Source organism: Battus philenor, unplaced genomic scaffold (assembly GCF_028537555.1).
Source record: "Battus philenor isolate CCGP_79_NKW_IND1 unplaced genomic scaffold, ilBatPhil1.0.hap1 SCAF_2, whole genome shotgun sequence".
Classification (NCBI taxonomy): domain Eukaryota; kingdom Metazoa; phylum Arthropoda; class Insecta; order Lepidoptera; family Papilionidae; genus Battus; species Battus philenor.
Window position 1 is genome coordinate 2,109,791 of NW_027181682.1, and position 22,989 is coordinate 2,132,779.

At 33.0% G+C, this 22,989-nt stretch overlaps 2 protein-coding genes across 2 annotated transcripts; both read left to right on the top strand.

Annotated features, from left to right (window-relative positions):
• Positions 1-905: 905 nt before the first annotated feature.
• Positions 906-11,856, top strand: LOC137922416 (enhancer of mRNA-decapping protein 4-like). Its single transcript, XM_068765397.1, has 8 exons — positions 906-1,191; positions 2,694-2,817; positions 3,775-3,928; positions 6,109-6,274; positions 8,537-8,678; positions 9,398-9,566; positions 11,324-11,547; positions 11,659-11,856. Exons 1-8 carry the CDS (start codon positions 915-917, stop codon positions 11,837-11,839), a joined length of 1,437 nt encoding a protein of 478 aa, XP_068621498.1. The 5' UTR covers positions 906-914; the 3' UTR covers positions 11,840-11,856.
• Positions 11,857-12,745: 889 nt separating this feature from the next.
• Positions 12,746-20,838, top strand: LOC137922176 (reticulocalbin-2). Its single transcript, XM_068765084.1, has 7 exons — positions 12,746-13,078; positions 13,243-13,390; positions 14,350-14,500; positions 15,055-15,132; positions 16,362-16,482; positions 19,794-19,917; positions 20,532-20,838. The coding sequence occupies exons 1-7, from the start codon at positions 12,889-12,891 to the stop codon at positions 20,698-20,700; spliced, it is 981 nt and encodes a 326-aa protein (XP_068621185.1). The 5' UTR covers positions 12,746-12,888; the 3' UTR covers positions 20,701-20,838.
• Positions 20,839-22,989: the final 2,151 nt, after the last annotated feature.

Sequence of the window (22,989 nt, forward strand, 5' to 3'; positions counted from 1 at the left end):
TACAAGTGTTTTTAGTAAGTTAAATTCTATTAACAAACACCAATATTATTATAATAAACTAATCAATTAGCAGAAATTGTTTTTTAATTAAATAAATACACAATTTATTTACAATTTAAAAAATTAATTAAATCAAAAAGTTTTTTTTTTTCAAAATTTTACGTGACTTTTTTCTGTTAATTGACATTGTGTATGTTCACAAATGTCAAAAATGGCGGACTTGTAAACATATGGATATGAAGTTGTTGCCAGGTACAAAAAACATTTATAATATCAATATATTATAATCATAAGTAATAATTCAATAATCTAAAAAATAAAATTCATTTTTACTAATTAATAATTTTAATCTATGTTATTGAAAATACTGCGTAGTATTTAAAAATTAATGACATACGTAATTACATTAAGAATTCTCACATCGTACAACAAAAACATTTATTTTTTAATTCGAAATAAAGGAACGAAGTTTATTATTGGCTTACATTTAATATTTACAATTATTACAGGAAAATTATGCTTTTAATTATTAAAGTGATTACAGACAAGATATTGTACATGTAAAAGTACCTACAATGGGATCCCTTACGCAGTGAGTGACCTAGTTATTTGATTTTTGAATTTATTTTTGCTCACAATCAGAACTTAAGACTAAAAAACATAGATATATACATAAAAAATAATAAATAAAATAAGACATACAAAATGAAATTTAATTTCAAATATACTACTTTCACCGCTAGATGCTAAGTAAAAGATAAAAATATAGATATTGTTATTTCTGTAGTTGTTTTTAATAAATTTATAAATTACCTACATAAATTGAAAAAACGAGGGTAGAATTTTTTTTATAATTTCTCTCGCTAATAATATCACTACGTTGCGCTGCGTCGCTTTATGTTTTGTACTACAAAATGTATCATCTTAAATTGCACAAAGAAAGTCAATTGATCCGTTCAAAGTCCTTATCTTCTTTAGAGCTTCTAGACAACGTGAGTAACGGTTTAACAGGTTATGTGGTGGATATAGAGAATTGTAAGAGAAGAAAAGAGAGTACTGATTCAGATTGCGATTTTAATCTTCTTTCTCCCGTTTTACATGAAGAACGAAAGTTAAACACAACACCTATAGAATCTTCTCAGAGTGTCGAATCTGTTTTTATATTGGAGAAGAAAATAGAAAAATTGAACGGTAAGTACAAATAAGTTTAAATGGAAAACATAAAGAGTTTTTATTATAAAAATGATAATGACGTATGAACTTTAGTTCATGTATTTCACGGGTATTTTTATTTCCGTGAATGCGTGATACTTAAAATCTTCCCGACTTGTAACTTGCGCAGAACATAAAGAACTCTTTGCTTACTTTAAATAAAGTTTTATATAATCTTCAATACAAACGAAACAAAGGTATGGCAACTGTTTTAAAGGTATCCATTTGTATTCACGATTAAAATCTTCATAACCCGTACAAAAAAGACGTTATTTTGTATGTATTTTTTAATTAAATGTAAAATACTTTATTAGTTAATTTTACATTAGAAAATACTACCCACGTACTCGATATCACTAGCTGGATACAGGAAACGCAAAACTGGTCACCGGCGATCTTTGGGACAGGCCTATACCTTATATGAATGATTGATTGAATGACTGAATGAAATACTGTATCCTTTATTAATTAAAACAACGTTATAATCCTTTTTTTACGTATCTGTCGACGTTCTTTTATTAAATTTAATATTTTTTCAACACCACCTAAATGTTGTCTAAAAGAAATTTAGGAACTCGTTAAACCGCTTATTATACTTCTTTTCTGTTCTGTTCTTATGATGTCGTTTGTACGATATACAATAAAGTTTATTATTATTATAATATATAGGTATATTGCATAAATATATCACTTTCTATCTCCTTTAATAGACAGATTATTAATATGAATATGGCAATTAAAATATAAAATGTTGTATTAGGTTCCAAATTTAAAATATTTTATTGAAACAGGCATTTACATGCACTTTTGTATGGACAATTATTTATACATTATAAATAAATGCTACCACTGGCTGGAAATGCAAATCTGCTGAACAGCCGGCCAGAAACTCAACAGTTGCTCTTTATATGTGAAATTCAACAAAGTTTGATGTTTATATAAAAATAGTTGATCCCGCAAACGTTGTTTTGCCATGTATGTTATTAACAAATAAAAAATAAGGGTTGATCGTAGAGGGGTGAAAATTTAGAGTTGTATGTATTTTTGTATGCTGTATCAAAAAACAAAAACAAAATTTTTTGCCAAAAATTAAAAAAAAATTAGGGGTGGACCACCCTTAACATTTAGGTGGATGAAAAATAGATGTCCGATTCTCCACCCTGGCCGATATGCGCGCTAAGATTCACGAAAATCGGTCGAGCCGTTTCAGAGGAGTTCAATCACGCACACCGTGATACGAGAATTTTAAATATTAGATATAAACATCAAACTAATACATTACCCATAATATCCATCATGCAAAAGAAACAAATCAAGTTTCGAACATTTTGATGAATTTACAAAAAATACGATTAAAATAATTTTGCTAATTAAAGCGCCATCTATAATTATTTGTAGTAACTCTTGTTTGGCGGCAAAAATGCACCACAGAGTATACGTGGTAAAATGAACAGTTGAAAATTAATATATCTTTGTTTCAGATTTGCTGCAGGATCAGCAAAATACATTGATTGAATTAAAAAAGGACCTCAAAGTCGTTTTGTATAACTACGCACTTGTTAAGGAAAATAATTTGATACACGAAAATGGTGGAGATAATTTTACGTAAGAAACTTTTTTTTCTTAAATTAATAGTTTTGTGTGTGATATTATAATGTATAAATCAAAAATTGTTAAATTTAATTTTAAAAGAATAACTGTTAAGTTTTCGGCCGGCACTTTTAAACAGATCAGCATTCGGTGGCGATTGTAGCTTCTATTTATAATAATAAAATAATTATCGATACAAAATTGTGTCCTTTTTAAATAAAGATATTTTAATTTAGGAAAAAAAATTAAAGTTGATTCTTTATCCAATATATAAAAATAAAAAATTAATGTTAAACGTTATTTCACTGAAAATATTTCTAGATAACTCTTAAGTGTTCATGTTTGATATTAAATATTATGTAGTGTTTGTAACTCATAGCTCTTGTATTGAAAGCACTCGTGTTTTAGTAGAAATATGGAAAAAGATAAACATTTCAAGAATTTTCGTTTCTTTTCGAATTGGAATAAAAATCAATATCTAATAAATTTTACAACATTATTATATTGGTGACAATAAAATCTTTAGGAACTGGCAACATTAAAATTTTTTTTTTTTTTTGGAAATTCTAAAATAGAATTCTTTACTAATCTTTTGCCGTACATTATATCATTTCATTTTTTATTACAAGAAATTGGCGGCAATTTAAAAATTACGTTTTAAAATGTGAAAATTTGGTTTGGATATTATAGTTGTCACACTTAAACGTACAGAACATATACATATATATGTATATATAATTGTCCAACTCCCGAATCCCAACAGAGGCCAAAATAATCATCTCGTTGATACACAACTGACTTTAAATTACGGCTAAACCGCGAAAAGATTATAATTCATACCCCGCCCAACTGTGGGAACCCTTGACTTTATTTATAATTTTTTAAAGGGAGTCCTTATGGAAACGTCATGGTTTTACTTTACACTACAATCTTTCTATAAGAATAGAAAACTCTTTGTCCTTTACTGTGCAGATTAAAAAACGACAAACATACTCCTGAAGAGGTTCCTCCCGTGGACAAAGGATACGATCGGGCCTTGAGCTTTATGAATGCTTTGGAAATCAAACCGATGCGGGGTTTCGAGGCAGACGTTAAGGATGTATTGATTGAGTTCCTCCGGAGCGATGTAAGTATATGACCCTGAGAGGAATAACAGTTATTATTAATATAGGATCAGGTAAATAGATTTACATGAAGAAAATGGTGTACAGTGATAAATGTAACATCTGTGATAGAGATAAAAATTAAATCGTTAGAATATTACATATTGTGATAAACTGTGGCAAAAACCCTGTCCTCTGATAATTGAGGAGAGGATTAGAGGCGATGTAAAGAAGGAAATTAAGAATGAATGAGAATGTAACACTTTGTGATGTATGATAGAAAATGAAGATCGATAGAAGAGAATGACAATAAAAAGAAATAAGAAAAAAATATTAAAAACAAAAAAGTCTTATTTCTTATTCTTATTAAAATAAGATACGGCAAGCGTGATAAAAAAAATATATGATCCTCCTTGCTTATACACCAATACCTCACTTTACGTCGTGGTTACGTTCCAAAAAAAAATGACGCAAATTGAAACGCCGCAAAGTGAATTAAGATTTTCTATAGCAAACCATGTAAAGATCGAAGATAGGTTCCAGGGTCGCAAAAATACTATTTTATAAAAGAAAATTGAACAAAGTAGACATTTAAAAAACAAAAATAATATAACTCTGCCGATAAATAAATTGGAATAATATTTACCTTTTTTGTAACCAGAAACAACACGTAAAAAATTATATAAATTTATTATTCTCTTTTAAAAAAAAGCACAACATACTACATTACAACACACTACGTGATAAAGTAGATAAAAATAGAAAGGGAATACCCGAGTTTTGATGACTTGGCGCAATTAGAAACAAAAGTGTTTCCATCTTTTAGAGAAAAAAAAGAAAATATAAAAAAATTAAAGACTCGAACCAAAAACGACGCAACCTTGAAAATCTATCGACGCACAGTGAAAGTTAGTACTAATTAAGCAGCGACGCAACTTCGAAAAAAACTCAAAACGAAACGACGCAAAGCGAGATATTGGTGTATCTCACTACTGACCCCCATATTTTCCAGGGAATTTTATGACAAAATTAATTTTTCATATAACATTTTTATTTAAAATCTCATATTTTATTCTTCTCAATGTCACACATTCTTCCTCTTCTATCCATGATACACTCTTCAGTTCATTTTCTTACTTTATCTCCTCCTATATATCGTCTCGCTTCCGTGTATTCTTACAAATGCTACATGACACTACAATTTTGATTTATTTTATTTTCAATTTCTATTCTGTTTAGCTTAATTTACATTTTGTTTGCTTATCTTAATTTTTTGCTCTATTTCTTAATCCTTTGTCACAAATTTAGAACAATTTATTGTTTTTCAATCACAATATACGTTACATTCTGTTCCATATTCGGTTTCTCATATGATCTTCCTTCTAAATTCTAGAAAGATCCGTAGATTTATTCACTTACAAGTTATGTCTCCTTCGATCGTTTGCTGGCAATCTGTTTGTTTCGCGCCAAATAGGGAACAGCCCTTGATTATGTGCACCACGGTCTGGTCTCCACCTGGGACATTGTAGCACGAGAGACTCTCCTTGACCTTGAAGCTGCGAAGCTACTAGGGAAATCCCCCGCAGCCCATGAACGTGCAACATATACGCGGTAGACCGAGATAGTGTCCGGTAAAATTAAAACTTTTTTTTTTTAAAATTAAAATGGCTCCATTTATTGGAGTTCTCTCTTTTCTCCGTCTTATTTTTATAAACCTTCCTGTTTTCATTCTTTCTCTCTCTTTCATCCTTCACAATTTTTCTCTTTCTTCCTTCATATTTTCTATCATTATCAAAGCAGTCATTTATATTATCGCACTATGTCACGCTATCTGTTTCGATCTTCAACGGTACACACCGGTTTGCTTCAGTTACTTTTATATCAAGAGTGGTCTGGACCAGCGCAAGGGTCTGCGGTTTTGTGGTCGTCTTCCAACCGCCTTTATTTAAATATATGATAGCAATGTTATATCTAAAGTAACTGCTATAGGCGATGGTTCAAAGGGAGATATGAGATTAATTATCTCAAGTCACCAGTTTAAGGATTTAAGAAGTAAGCAAATCTCAGTTGAACATTTTTGCATCTGAAAATGCTTCCTACGATAGGATAGGATCCGTATACTTAATTATAAATGATTTTTAACATGTAATTTCAAGTGTGTAAACTACAGTCACATTAACATAAGGTACGTGTTCATGATTAGGGTCTCAAAGACGAGATAGTGTCAGCTATGGAAAACTGCGTGAGGGACGTGATCAAGACTAGTTTCACCCAGAGCCTTGCGGTTAACTACCTCCCGGTACTGGAGCAGTCACATCATCATCTCATGGATCATGTCACTAAGGAGTTGAAGAAGGCATTTGAAGGGCGTAAGTGGTTTTACATATATTCTAAATCATTTTAAATACACTTTCATTATCATAATTTCAATCGTAAATAGTTCACAGGTCTTCTATATTTTCAATAAGACTAATTAAAAGCGACTGATCACCTTCTTCAGGGACTTCCCAGGCTTCGCAAAACAAGTTCATAACTCACGAATTATTTAGTAGCCTATATTCACTTCTTGAATATGGTATTTAAAGACTTCTTATAAAATATACCAAATTAAATCTGCCCAATCTGGTAAAATTAAAAATGTATGGTGATAAAGGCATTACTTAGGAGCTACATTACGTCATCGTCAGCGGCGCATCGAAAAGGGGAATCCTACAGAAATATAATTCTTTTTATAAATCGAGTGAAAGAGAGCGCTCTACAATACTTCTCGGCTTGTGATTGGCTGACGATTTTTATTGATCCAACGTAGTCTTCATAGTCTTAAATCTGTTTAAATATGGGCTAAGCTTGATGAATACACACGACCTCAAACTGTCTACGCTTCTTTCTGGCTTACTCAAAAACTTACTTTGAGCCAGCCTCTGCACATCACAATTCCCTAATAGCTACCGCCTCACGCTATTCCCCCCGCACTTCAGTAAAGACCAAGAGACGTCCTGAAGACGTTCTCCTCACGCCCATTAGAGGGTTCCCACAGAACACTCGCCACACCGCACCCCCTGCAGACACTCACAACTCTGCAAGTGCAAACCATTCAGCATCATCGGCTACCAATGCACCTGCAACACTTTACATAGGTCGTCGCGTTTTACATAACAAAACAAAACATAACCCACCCCGCCACAACACCCGTTTTGGCGGCCGCCCGCTCCCTAACCGCGAACAACGTGGGCGAGCCGTGGTTGGATCCGGATTCCTCTTCTACTCGCCTGAAGTCCACGCTACCGTACTAACCTGCAAGCACACTCCAGCAACACACCCCGTCAAAGCTCTACCGCGAAGAGCCTTAACAACGAGCGAGCGTCCCCGTGCAACTGGTTGACGCCCGACCAGCTTTTAGTTTCTAGTTTTATATCTAGTTCACGGACCCTTGCGCTCCGTGAACTCAGTACCGATGAAGCTGTAAAAGCCTTAGGGCTAACAGCATTAACTTCTTCAGAAACAATACATTTGAATATACACATTTCTACCTCTCACCGTCCGCCAGCCCGCTGATAAATGCGCATGCGGCAAACAATGCGAATTACACAACTGTCACCGTTAAATCACTCAACACGTGTTTCACCCCTACACGGGGCATCTTCAGGAGCTATGTTACACCGATTAGTGCCAAACACAGACTCAAGTGACTGCTACACAGCGGAAGTAGCTATATATTCGTCCTTTTCTTACTTAGCATGGACTTCCACAAAATAATGTCTGAATCCATTACATGTATAGAGGAAGACCTATATCCAGCAATGGATTTCCTAATCCTGGAATGACGATAGTAATTTTAGTAAATATATCATTCTGATCTGGAAAAAAGTCTTTTCTTTAAAACCGTTTCTCTACTTCATGGGTTAAACTAGGTGTTTCACATATGTGCGACTAATTTCATATAGGAGTCATTTATCGACGATGACGACGATGTTAACACTTAAATGCATAATGATGAAAAACTGCAACATACCACTTAAACGTAAATTGAGTACTAGAAAAGCATAAAATATTATATATGTATATTTTTCTTGCATTGTAGTGTACTTATCTGCAATACACACACAAGCACACGCACACACATATATATATACACTTAAAGTATATATATATGTAAAGCATTTAAGAGATGATGGTGATAATAAATACATTTAAAAAACTTTTAAGTTAAACGGTTTTTTGATACCCATATTGTGGTGGTTGTGGAAAAATATGTACCTAGTCCGCCATATTGGAACGGCGTCCATCTTGAATTTTAAATTTGGACATAATCATCGTGTTTTACTAGTGTAGCCCTTTCATTTGATACCCATATTGAGGGGGTTAAGGAAAAATATGTAATCCGCCATTTTGTATCGGCGGCCATCTTAAATTTATAATGTTATTGATTTTATTATATTGTATTGTCATCTAAATTAAATGTGTGTACCAAATTTTAGATCAATCTGACAACGGGAATGTGCTTAAATTTCTATTTCTAATTTAAACCCAAATTAATAAGCAAATAAATTCCGTACGGGTCGAACTAAATAAAACCGTTTAATAAAAATAATTTAAATGGTGTTAAAACTTTTATTCATATACTTTCACAGTGGAACATAATTCATGTGTTTTTTACGACGCGGTCTCCAAGAAGACCACGACCCTGCGCAAGAGTCTCGACCGGCACAAGAAGCTGCTGGAGGACGTGAAGCAAGAGAATATCCTGCGACATCTCCAGCAAAGTTTGCAAGAGTATGTCCAAAACTCTTACATTATAACTACCCGGTGTGATTTGCGATTTACTAATATGTGATTTACTTAACAAGAAATTGTATATCAATAATCATACATGATTATTATTTTTACGCGTAGAAGTTTCTTTAATAAAAGTTCATTTTCTTTCAATTAAGGTTTCATAAATAATAATTATATTTCAATCATTTCATACAGGTTGATTAGATGTATACTTAAACTATAAATGGAAGTATGTATATCACGTTTTGTTTCAATTGCAGTACGGTACACACGATATAAAAATCAATAGTTTCAGAAATATTAAATATATTTCAGAGTGATCACTATATACAGGTGATTGGAAATATGTGTGAGAGTTTCAAATCGTTTTAATCTCATTTTATGTTGATTAATGTATGCTATATCTTTTCTAACAAAGGTTTTATAAACAACAGTCACATTACAGGGTGATGTCTTTATACAGGGTGATCGGATAAAGGTTTATATGGTAGTGTAAATCTTATTTTCTGTCAATGAATTTGTGGTACTGGAAATAGCAATTATATTTCATAGTGATAACTTTATACAGGGTGTTAAGGAACTTTAAATGAAAGTATGTATAGCTCGTTTTTAGTTAATTAAAGTATCAATGGTCCAAAAAGGTTTGAAACTTTTGGATTTTTAATTTTGTCTCAACACAATAATTCTTCTATTAAATATTCAAATGTCTCTTCTAGAATACTTCAGAAGGAACTGAAGGAATGGAGGGAAGGTCTGTTTAAAATAATGCTTAGAGAAGAAGAAGATGAGTCGGTTATTGATGACGACTGGTTGAGTTTCGATAGCGCAGTGCCTCCGAGCCCTCCTCAACCCTCTGACCCGCAGACCTCCATGATAGAACAAATGGTGAGGAATACAGATCAAAAAAAATTTTTTTTAAGACAGAAAACATCAAACTGTAAGCTTATAGAAACCGAGTCAGGTTTTTTCCAGGTTTTTTCGTAAAACAGTTAAAACAAGACAGATCGACGACCTCATTTAAGTCATTTAATGAAGAAATTATTTAATCTGTGAAAAATGTGATAAACTAATATAAAATAACAAAATAAATAGTACAGTATTAATAAAGTGAAAAGCAATAAACTGTTATACATGTTAGAGAATTGTAGTATAAATAATTATTACGTACTGTTGGTTCTGTCTGTTAATAAAACACCACTGGTTCACAATGAGTCCTTTATTCACAAATCAGATGGTCACCCTACTTTAACATAGAGTATACCTTTGATTAGTCTTTGCTTCCATATCGCTCAAGAAATCACTGTTCAATTAATTTGTCAAATAGTCACTTTGTATTACTGATCGTAGATCTTAATCTTATAACTTTAAAAACAACACAGAACTGTAGACATGAGGAGTACACCTATTTATACTACGGATACGGTTCTAGTAAGTTCGAGACAGCACTCGGTTAGAATTTTCGAGAACCGTACACAAAAATGTATAAATAACTTCAAGGTCACGCGTGTCACGGCACTTTTTGAGACTAGGGTTTCGTGTTTATTGTTTAGAGGGTTCTGTAACTCGTGCTTTATAACATAATTATGGAATAATATAATAATTTTTAGATGTACGAAAGGTACCCAATAATAATAGTAACCATAAGAAAAAGAGTTACTCTTGTTTATAAGTTTTCATTTTGTGACCTCGTGTCTTTGGGGACCTTTCGTTCTCCTTGCCTTGTGTGGGACGTCCCTACGTTACAAATTCAGGTAAAATAAAATTCTCTTTCATCCTTCACATTACATTTACGTTTCACATGATTTGTCAGTATTCCTAGATCACATTTTTTTACATTTAATTATCACAGATTATTTATTTTTTATCACAGACTCTTTATATTTATTTATTTTTTTATTTTATTATTGGCATTACTTTTCTGCCAATTGCCTTACTTTAATTTATTTTATTGACTTTTGCATTCATTACACTACATTCAATTCCTAAGTCTTTCTTTCGCTTTTTTTCGTTTCTTCCTGCATCATGTTCCTGAATATTGGAGAAAGAGACCCTTATTACAAAGTTTGTTGAGCGCATGTTACGCCCTCTATGCCTTTTTTAACGATACACAAGGACAATAGGACAATCCATGTAATTTCCACTCCGTCATCAATCGATAACCAACCATACACCACTTGGTTTACCGATACCCCAAACATATTAGATGAAAGCGTGGCTGGAGTTTTTTCCGTCACTTCTTCTCCAAGAGCTAGATTAAAGCTATATTAGCCAGGCAGTAGAAATCGACCAAGTTAAGGTTTAATCGAACGTTAAGCGGGTATGTCGAGGAGTGAGAGCCTTCGCCGAGGTTCTCTTGTGGGGGCCTTCGAACCTTCTCACTCCGTAGAGCGTCCACCGAAGCGATGTCAAATTTTAGCTGCCTCGCAATTCAGTATAATACATAGTATGTAGCCATCTAAATTGAAGCTTTCTCGAAAGCACTTGAGTTTTGCTTTCTAAAAAGAGGTCTGAGCTAAGCGCCCTCTACGCTCTACCGCCTATGAGAATCTATCGGTCCAAAAAATAAATTCAATAGCGGGTATTCTTTCGACTACTGTGGTTACAAACGTGATTGAACAAGAGCATATTTCGCTGTTAATCAGTTAAAATCAGCGGAGATCAACAAGCGGATGCTCGATGGCGACGTGAATGGTGCATTCGAGATGGCGCTGTCGTCGTCAAATCTGGCGCTAGTGATGACGGCGTGTCGTGCTGCGGACCCTAGCACTGTATTCTCGCAGCCGTGCCGTCTGCATCAGCCTGTACTCCTCTCACTCATCCAGCAACTGGCCACCGACATGGTTCACGACACCCAGCTTAAGTGCAGGTAACAGACTTTATCACAGAAAAAATGTGTATGGTCGAATAATTTATTTTCACATCATAAATATAGAAGGAAATAGATTCTAAGTTAATGTTTCTTTCCTCATTGTTTCAGATACTTGGAGGAAGCTATAGTTAATTTGAATAGGTTCGATGTAATCACACGCAAGTTCTTGCCAATTGTCGTCACTGATGTCAAAAAACATCTGACCAAATTCTTGGTCTCTTATCCTAATCACATGGCCAGTCGCAAATTGTCTTTAATTATCATGGCAACCGATAATTTACTGAAATAAAAAAGAGACAATAACTCTTAAACACTTCTATAATATGTTTTCACATAATTTTATCGTAAAGATAAAAGGTTTATTAATTTGTGAAAATACTTCTTTTGTATTATCTGTGTCATGAAACATTTGATTTCTTTTTTTTTGTATGATTAAATTTTTGATTTCTATTTCTCGTTGTTTTCAATTTTAATAATGTTAATATATTGTAAAAACCTCAAAACTCATAGTTGGAACTAGACAAACATTTTAACGGAAGTTTATACACTTTTGAAAGTTATTATAAAAGTTACGTATCACAAATTCGTCAATTATTACTAAGAAAATCTTTACAATGTAACTGTGAAATTCTTCATTGTTTGAGCAAAGACATTATTTTATCAGAAAACAAATTAAATTAAGAGATTAATACTTTGTTGAACCACTACAATTACTTGCAAATGCCTGAAAATGTTTGAATTTTAAACATAATTCTATACATATCTTTTTTATCGAATCAGATAACATAACCTGTAACATGTAATTCAGCTTATTTTATTTATTAACCTTGGCTTAGTTACTATTCCTCGCAATAAATTATTTTAATATTATATTGGATATAAAAAAGCGATATGAACGAATATTTTTCACCATTGTAATCGCATCTTTTCATCATAATAACTAACTAACGAAGTAGTTTCTGACGGTAATATGTACAGAATATAAACTATTGAAATAATTTTAATGAATTAATTTTTCACTGTAAGATTCACAGAAAAAATCTGATTAATATTGTATAATTACGGCTATTGAAATTGATGAATAAAAAACAAATAAATAAGAATAGTATAATAATATTGTAACGAAAACGCGTTATTAAAAAAAGTAATGAATGAGTTGATGTGCTCTGAACGTTTACTCCTCCCATCTGTCAGTTGTCAATCGATGTTTTATTTATTCCGGTGACTGAATGTTATTTTTAAAGAAATAAAAGGGGCACATCGGGATTTGCATAACAAAACTATTTCTTGAATCGTAGCTCACGTCCGATATAGGCCAGACGGAGGAAGTGTTGCACGATGGCATACAAATGTTTCATATATTTTTTATTTATCGCCCCTTACATCTTACACTGTACTTCGGCGGCTGTTCACAGCCACAATATTGATACAGCTGAGAGAGAATCGGACGGGAGCTACCGCGCCCGCGACTTCGACCACTTCAGCGAGGCGGGTCATAACTTGGAGTTCGACCACGAAGCGATATTAGGTACACAGTTTTAGTTTTATGCATTTGCGTCCGCGCAGCTTGATTTTGTAATGCAGTTTATTTTGCGATAAGGAATGCGATAGTGTGGCGCGAGATGTCCGTTCAACGCGCTCTGCTGTTGCTTGGACCGTGTGTGCTAGTTGCGACCTATTATTTTACTATAGGCAGCGTCAAAGAGGCGGAGGAGTTCGACAAGCTCAGCCCGGAGGAGTCGCAGCGGCGTCTCGGCCTGCTGCTGCCCAAGATGGACCTCAACAGGGACAAGTACATTGACCGCAGTGAGCTTAAGAAATGGATCCTGAACTCCTTTGTGTGAGTTTTATAATTTTCTTTTGTTAATAATGTTTTTACTTGCATAATTTTATGAAGAATAGCTTGTATTTATCAAGTATATGGTTCTTAATATATTTAATTTCATTGTAATTAGACAATATGAAATTATTTCACAAATATATTACTAGCAATTCCATATTTAGTTACTAAATTTCTATAGTCATTAACAATTTCTTTTGTAATTATTTACATTTGCATATTTTTCCTCTTATTTTAATTGCTGTTTGAAATATTTCCTCAATGTGTATTGATGTAATATGTAATAGCTTCTATAAAAAAGTATGTGTATACTTTTTTATAGAAGCTATTAAGATTTTAGAATTAAATTACAAGACTTACATACAGATATTACAAGTGAGATAATTGTATAAATATAATTATCACATGATTTTGAAGTTCTTTATTCTTCTGAAGACAGCTAAAGCACTTTTAATTTTCATACATGAGATTGTGTGTTATTTCATTATTATCATTACAGCTGTAGATTGTCCACTTTTGGACATAGGTCTCGTTCATTGATTTCATATAGGACCAATTAAAAGTGGCTTACATTCAGTGTTTTCTGACGATGCACAGCATAAGATGTCTAATTACAAGTGAACATGTGTCCAATTCTACACTTACCAGTCACTTATTTCCACTCCAGAACCTTAAGGCACTAGCAACCATTTGCTGTGATTAGTTCTTGCATACATGCTATATTAACTGGTTAGGGTATGTGAGCGAACAGGGAGAAGGGTATGATTGATAACAGAAAGCTTAACATTTGCCTACAACTTCCAATCTGCCACTCACATATAAGCGACAAGCACTTATGCATAAACATGTTGTTTTATATAAGTATTTTGTAATATAAGATTTTGTATAACATATGGTCTGTTATGACCGGGCATACCAGATGAATACCCTGTTCACTTGTAACTTTTGTGTGTGAACAGCAAACTGTCGCGAGAGGAAGCTCAGGAGCGTCTGACAGAGGCTGATGAGGATCGAGATGGATCAGTGGCGTGGTCGGAATATTTGCGTGACACCTTTGGAGCTGATGATGAAGATGAGGTGGCGGCTGACGAGACCGGAGACACTGGCTTGGTCAGTGCCATTATTAGCTTTTCTTGAAAATGACAGAATGTGGCTTATATAAAATTCTATACAAAGTTATTGGAAACAGCTTTAAAATAATAAATATATATCTCATTTATCGGCAAAAAGCTATGAAGCTTTTACACCTTTTTCCAATCACCCTGTATAAAGTGAGCAATCTGAAATATGTTATATTAATTTATTTTGCTATTTTAAAATGCAACAGGCTAATTACTTCTGGTAGTACATAGTCTACAGGGACAGATAGGAAACCGATCTGAATTTTGAAAATGCTTTTTGTTACTTATTTCTGAAATAATTGATTTTTGTATAGGGTGTATCATGCATTAATTGACAGCAATTGGACTATACATTCACCGCTTTAAAGCTTTGACACCAATAACAATAATCGTCCTGTACATGATTATATCTGTTGCAATATCAGATTTATAGTGACAATGGATTTTTTACAACTTATAATTAAGCCAGTGATGTAATGTATGATTATTTATATATGTATATATATATATATAATGTGTTCATGCCATAATGTATTTGTGCAGTTAATAAGTGAAGAGAAAGCAATGTGGAATCTGTCAGACAAGGATGGCAACAACAAGCTGGATCTTGAAGAGTTTGAGGTAACATCATTTATTCTTTTTTTATACTTAATATATAATGACCAATTATACCAAATGTAATAAATGTTCTACTGCTACCGGAACTGCTGTATCTCGCCTTGGGTACGCACAGAGAGGGGGATTGGCGCCCCCACCTTGATTTGCTTCACTGAAAGTCGAAACAACTAATTTGTGAGACCTTCTTAAAAATAAATTTAAGTGAGATAAAAAATTCTTAAACTAACAATTCATATTGAAACATCTTTATCGTAAACATATTGTGAAATAGAATAAGGACTTTCGGCAGAGCCTTTGTTTGATGAATTTCCTAAATTTTCTAAGAGATAAATTTAACGCGTCGCTTGGTTTGTTGTTGTAGAAATGAAATTATTTTTATTCTTTAGATCAGATGTATAGCGGTTTATATATATATATATATAGAAATCTACAGTGAAATGAACTAAAACTTTCGTTTTTCTTAAAAAATATCCTTGTTGACTCCATGAACGTTTACTGGCCACTTTGGCCACAATACTTTTTTATTTTAAATCATTCTTGCATGTTCGAATTTAAATTCGAACGCCGATTCGAATTCGAGCGGTATCAGTGATGAGGGCGCTACTGTAGCGTTAGGGTTGTGTACATTTTGAAGACTTGACGTACATATGTGAATATACCTTCTTTAATCTTGGCTATCAGCTTCCTCACCATGAAATAACAAATACGAACTTGGGGATTTCCCTCACCTCCGCCCGTTTATCTCCTATAAGAGTAAAAGGATGTAATGAGAATAATGCACACATGTCGATGGTATTGTCGGATCTATCTTAGGGTATTTATCCCATTTATATTTAAAACTAACTGTTGTAAAAAATGTATCTCGGTGTTTTACAACGTTTTTTGTGTGTTTTACGCTCCCCGAAATTCTTACGGATCCCTATGTGTACATAATTTTTATATTAAAGCGAAAAGCTTAAACGCGTGTCGAGTCCTCTTTCGAATTCCCCCCTAGTGGACCGTGGGCCACACGTTGGGAAACACTCATGTAACCGATATAGAGATATTATATGGGTGTTTATTGCCCTCAAAGGAGTTATTGAGCTTAATTGGATTTTCTTGGGGTTCCTATATTAATGTCAGACACTTCCTTTTCTGCATTGGTGTCAAATGGATGCCTCCTTAAATCAATATATATGTTGATCATGTATATGTATTTGTGCTAAATGGAGGGTTTTGTATGTGTGGCATAGGTGTTCTCCAACCCGGAGGAGCATGAGGAAATGTGGCCGTTCCTCGTCAACCAGACGATGAGGGAGAAGGACACTGACAGTGACGGTGTCATCGACTTCACTGAATTCATCGGGGACAGAGGTAAGACTTTTTATTAAAAAAAAAATCTCTTTTGGTCTATTTAATTAATGATGATAATTTTATTTCATTTCGGTTCTAAGACGTCCACAGGATATAAGCCTCTCACATATATTTCCAACAAAACTTTTTGGTAGTATCCTGCATTTCCTGCCTTTCAAAGACATTAACAAGTTGGTCTTGTCACACCTTGTTAGTGGACGTCTTACGCCCTTGCTGGACCTCGGTTGCCACTCCAAGATAAAACAGCCTTATCTGTTCTATACTATGTGACTCCACTGTCAGCTCGACTTGCCAGTTTGCTGGAATATGTTCTACTTTACCGTCTAAGTCTATTCTTATTACTGATCCGATATCTAAAAATTCTATATTCTTCTAAATCATGGTTGCACAGACTTATTAAGACTAAGGGCCACTCGGGCAAATCATGAACTGATGGCGGGCCGGCCGCCAGAAGTATAGGTAATTAATTTTTTTTGGATTTATGCTGGAATAGAATTCAATATTTTTCAAATGTACGAGAGTATTATTTTTGCTGTCGGCGGGCCACCAGTATTCGACAGGCGGGCCGCTGTCTGTGCATCCGTGTTCTAAATGAGTAACATAGTAAATTTGATGACACAAAAAAGGAAAATGAAATATTCAAAATTAATGGAGAAATGTTTTTGACGAAATTTTTTAATGTCTATTTATATTTTTAATTGAATAATTCACTTGAATTAATAAAAGAAGTTCCAATATGATAGATACTGAAATCAAGTTGAGTTTACTTCAATTAAAAGCTAATAGAGTTCCAAAGGCAGCTGAGAGCTCATATTGAACATGTTTTATGATCACTTACAAAATATCTTTTGACTTTCGTTTTTATTTGTTACATAAATGTAAACTAGTACCAATAAAATTCTGTTGTTAATGATATAAAATAATAATTCAATATATTTATAGCTTATTTTAATAAATCATTAATAAATAATTAATCGTATTTTAGAAAATAATGTTATAAAAAATTTCATGCCAGTCATAACTTGGTTCGATATATAAAATAACTTCATTATTTTATTTACTCAATGTCTATTTAAAAAAAAAAACAATTCAAAAATGTTGTGCAAATACATTCCTTAATTTAATTTTTTTATTATTGGAATTCGAAATTAATTCCTTTTTTTAAATTCATTGATTTTTGTTTAAAAAAAAATACATTGTTTATTACATGTTGCACAACGATTAAGAAATAAAAAAAACATCGCTTACGTTAATACGTTGTCTTAATAGTTAAACATATTTAGAAATAAGACCAGTTAAATCGGAGCAGTCATTAAAATTATTAAAAATAAAGAAAATATAAAATCAAGATGGCGTCGAACAACGCAGTAATAGCTACAAAGGTGAGCGATTTGAATTTAAAACATGTCGGAATTTCGTGTAATTGAATCTGAATTAGTTATTTATTTGTCATTTAAAATTTGATTAAAGAATTATTTGCCACACGATTTTCATGTAATTTTTTTTGTAATTTAAAATAAAGTTATTTATTTTATGTATTTACTAATAAAATGTGGAATATTATTAATATAACATAAAGAATTATTTATTCCATATTAAAAAAAATCGAAATAATTTCGAATATAATTCGTAAATTTGGTCAAATTTATAAATTCTAAAATTTTTTCTGTATTTTTTGTAATTTATGTAATATATTTTCATGAACACGTAAATTTTAATTTATTAGCGGATGATATTATTAGAAATTGTCAAAATTAAATAATAAACCGTGGAGCGTGGTGAAGGCGTTGTTTATAAACGGACTGCCCTTTGCCTAGCGTCTGTTTTGAATTTGGAACAATGGAGAATGGTGTCCAACCGTCAAATATTAATACAACTTGCAAGTTATGTCATCGTCTAGGTTTATCTAAAGTCAGATGTTTGTAAGCGTTTATCGTAACACTGGAACACTCAAATCACAGTGAATACATAACATACGTATTGATTATAATTGTGTTGCCTATAGAGATGGACAAATTAAAAAATAATGTATCCCTAACAAGATAAGAGTGATTATATGTTTTCGATCTTGGGATATATATCACTGTTTTATATCTTTAACTCATTTAGCTGAGTATGACTCAGAGAGAGGGTAAGTAAGGTAAGACTAAATATATTTCCTATATATCTTCGGCTCTTTTAGCTCAGATTTTGAACTTGGTAAGGCGGAATATAACGTGTCAAATTGAAATAATGGAATCTTAAAAATTATGGCGAATTTTTGGAAACAAATCCTATTAAGCATTTTATATGTTTGTCATGAAGCACAAAAAAACTAAACGCCCACGCGTGATGTTGTTCAGAAAATACGTAGTTTACATTTTTAATACAAACATGGAATAACTATCCGCATCTCTCTTTTACATATAAATTACTATATAAGGCCATCTCTTTCTCTCTAACTTTGTACGAACCGTAACTCATTTTGCAAATTGAGTCTTAATTATAAAGACATAGAGACATAATTGAAACACGTGGGAGCTAGAGAGTGAATATATCTTTTGTAAAGATATATATCTCTGTTATCTTTAGCTCGTGAGCTACCCATCTCTAATTGTCTAGCGATAGAGTACAGAGACTTGCGATTGCAAATTCTCGGGATACAGTCATATATGTAGTTCACACTTTGTGCATTAATTATATAGGATTACCACTGCTCACAAACGAGTTAATAGATGCTGCCCATCCAGCAGGGTCCTGTGCGTACCATAATACCACACTGGGATCGCCAACCCGCCTGCCAAGCGTGGCGATTACAAGATATCCCTTCATAGATATCTTTGGGGGAGGCATATGCCTGGTAATGAGTTACTTTTATGCTCTCCTCGGTTCAGGGTGTGTTTGGAACTATCGCAATTTCGTCATATGTTGAAGGATATAGGAGATATAAAATTGATTTGTTTTTTTTTTATAAAATTAAGCTCTATTGCAAATATTGAGTTTCTTGAGGGGTTCATAGCGATAGAATATGGCATAAATAAAATATTAACAATGTAAAGTATAAACGACAAAGAATGGAAGAAGATAAAAGAGATTATTAATAAAAGGAACAAAGTAAAAAAAGATTGCCCCAACAAATCCCTGTTCCTAAATAAATGGGGGGTTGAACGAAAGGTACCCAATATAGGCCATAGAAAAAAACCTTTTCTATGTCCATGCCCAACTTTAACCTTGTACGTTACATTAGATAACGTTAAAAATTATGCACATAATTTTTATATTAAACTCGGTTTGCAGTGTGTTTTTAATTTCCGTTCATTATGGTAACCCAGGCTCCCAGCACGACAAGGAATGGCTGCTGTCAGAGCAGGAGAAATTCTCTCACGACCTTGACGTGAACCGAGACGGCATGCTGGACGAACGCGAAGTGAAGCGCTGGATCATTCCTGATAACGAGTGAGTTAATCTACTCTTCTTCTAGACTTGAAGACCTGGATTTTAATGGCATACTCCACTATTATTTACTACCTATACTATAACTTGTCAAAAATGGTTTGTGACTAAATGATTTATTTTTATACAGTGAATGAAGATGACATGAAAGCTGTCAATAATTTATTAAACAATGTTTTGTTGTAAAATTAATATTAGATGCCAATATGTAACAGGGGTTGTCAACCTTTGACAGGAAGAGTATTATTCATTGAATCCATACAATGAATTTAAGCCGTGGGGGCGCGGGCTTGTTTTTCGTGCTCGATCCCATCGGGTGAAATTCACTAAAAAGGATAATTACATATTTATATGTAAATAAATTTGTTAATTACAATAATCACCTTTTTATCAGATAGACAACGGCGTGTACCACCGGTTGCTCATCCCGTCCCAAAGGACAGACAAGAATGTACCACCGGTGGTGTACATGTTATAATTTCAGCTGTAGATCTACTGTTGAACTTAGGCCTCCCGCGTAGATTTATAATAATATTGATTGGAAGACACCTGCATCCAGTGTTTCTGGACCACAGTATGTATTGTTGGATCTATATTTGAAAGTGTTAACTTCGCAGCGAGATCGCGGAAGAGGAGGTGGACCACCTGTTCGCGTCGGCCGACGACGATCACGACGATCTCCTCTCCTTCGACGAGGTCCTCGCCCACCACCACGTGTTCGTCGGCAGCGAGGCCACCGACTACGGCAACGACCTCGTCGGCGACCGCTTCGACGACGAACTGTAAAGTGACTAAGTGTAAAGTCTAGTCGCTCGACGACTAAATGTAAAGTATACACTTTACTTGCCATATGACTAATTTTAAAGACTTTGAATTAATTATTGATAAATTTTGATCAATATATTCATTGTTAACTTTCTAAGTGTCACTAGAATGTTCTTCGACATTTCTATGTGGTTGTCTCTGCCAAACGTATGTAAGAATTCATTTTAAAGTTTCAGCACTAAATCCTTTCAGCTGACCTATTATCTGCAAGTCCAGATTTTCTGAAGAGTCCCAGAAATTAGCTGAAGTATATCCCGGATTTCCACGGTGATACCAAATATAATTTTACAGCAATATGTAATCTCGGATAGTACGTACTATAGAAAAGGTGATTAAGTCAGATCATATATATGGCAAAGTATAGTATTGTATATAATTATGTCATAAATTTCAAAATAAATATCTTTATAATTTATCTGTATCTAATATCATCATATCATTGTATTATCTATACTATCATATAGTAATTAAATTTTAATATGATATACAATTTTACACGGTGACAGGATATTTTTCCTTGAGGGTAGTTAGAGAATTCTACGGGAAGCATTTTCACTAGTCAATAATGTGTTCCTCTCTGGCAACATTTACGGCATCTGTCTTATATTACTATATTCAATTGTATCTCTTGTGCGGGTAATCCCCGAAGAACACGAATGTTTTGAAATGAAATTGAGTTCAGTTTTTGAGTACAAAAAGAATCGTAATAAAGAATTTTTTACTAAATTGATATCGATTTCTGTTTTAAAGCCTTCCAGTATAACGTAATTAAAATAAACTTTATATTCCACAATGTAATTTGTAATTAATTTCGTCATTAATTTTATTTTCATTATCTGTATTAAGCAATATGACAGATAGTAATCTCATATACATAAATTTGAAATAATTTTGAAGGTCGACTTATGAAGTAATACAGTGCTTTCTTTATCAAAATGTCTGCATTGAGACATTTAGCTAAATATAAAAAATCGATATAATTCTAGATTTGTAACATAATTATTTTAATTATTGATTTTTAAACGGTGCTTCCTTTATAGAATATGTAGCATTAAACTACTTTTCATAACCTAAAAGTTCAAACTTATTTTCTTCTGTCATTACCACAGATTAAATTAAAAATTATGCAAGCTATATACAGCACCCGGCGATGAATATTGCACATCGACCTTTGGAAAGAGACAATCGGCTAATTTCGGCGTTATCTATGTCGCAGGAAATACAACGTCTGACAAAACGTCACATAGATGTGGGAGAGAGATAGATACTCTACGAAGCCGAAATTAGCCGATTGTCTCTTTCTAAAGCTGGATGTGCAATATTTATCGCCGAGTACTGTAAATGTTTTTTTTTTAATAATTTTAAGTGAAAGATATTTGTGTTCTTCATAGGTTACCTGTACATATACTATGTCTACATATATACGCTATATGTCTATGTGGAGATAAGTAATTGTGAAACTTAATCGGCGATGTAATTAAGTTGTACTTAGAGGTGTGATTAGCACAAATAGGAAGATATATTTTATTTTTAAAATTAATTATAATTTTAACTCGTAAATACGTTATGAAGTTGATGAACCTGTCCATTGACTATATTTCTCATTAAATATTTGTAATACAAAATTCTTACTAATATTATTTTTGATACTAAAAATCATAAGGCATATCCATGTTATGATTTTTAAAGAAATACCAAAAATTTGCTCCACTTTCTCCTGTACTTGGTTATTTGCTTTGGATCTTTGTTTTTGGTGCTGTTTTATTGAAAATGGACTTGTTCACAATTTCATGTTCTATTTGTAATAACGGATGAACTGTCCTTATAATATCCAAGGAACATTTGTGGAACACGCCATGTACCGATGGAACATACATCGTCATATGTACAATAAAATATTTAATGTCGTTTCATTTTATCTCAATTTACATTTTGTAATTAATTTACAATTTATTGTTATTAAAAAAATAATAAAATTGGTCCAGTATAATGATACGAGGATAATAAATGAATATTGAGTAGTCTCGTGAAGTGTTTGTGTGATGGAATCTTTTACCTTTTCTGCAGTTATTTTGACAGAAACAGTGACAACATTATATAGCAATGGTGGACAATCTGCAGCTCTTTGAACGATTATTTTTGGCTCCGATTATTTGTCGAATTATTTCAATATTTAAATTTATATAACCCATGTCAGATCCTGGGTAATCGAAACAAATTACTGGTGTGAATAATTATTATTCCAACATA

Excerpts from the sequence above, each read along its gene's own strand:
- LOC137922416 (XM_068765397.1), top strand. The coding sequence starts at position 915 with ATGTATCATCTTAAATTGCACAAAGAAAGTCAATTGATCCGTTCAAAG. Across the intron at positions 2,818-3,774 it reads AATGGTGGAGATAATTTTAC|ATTAAAAAACGACAAACATA; the intron begins GTAAGAAACTTT and ends TTTACTGTGCAG. Across the intron at positions 9,567-11,323 it reads CCTCCATGATAGAACAAATG|TTAAAATCAGCGGAGATCAA; the intron begins GTGAGGAATACA and ends GCTGTTAATCAG.
- LOC137922176 (XM_068765084.1), top strand. The coding sequence starts at position 12,889 with ATGGCATACAAATGTTTCATATATTTTTTATTTATCGCCCCTTACATC. Across the intron at positions 14,501-15,054 it reads AGACCGGAGACACTGGCTTG|TTAATAAGTGAAGAGAAAGC; the intron begins GTCAGTGCCATT and ends GTATTTGTGCAG. Across the intron at positions 15,133-16,361 it reads TGGATCTTGAAGAGTTTGAG|GTGTTCTCCAACCCGGAGGA; the intron begins GTAACATCATTT and ends TGTGTGGCATAG.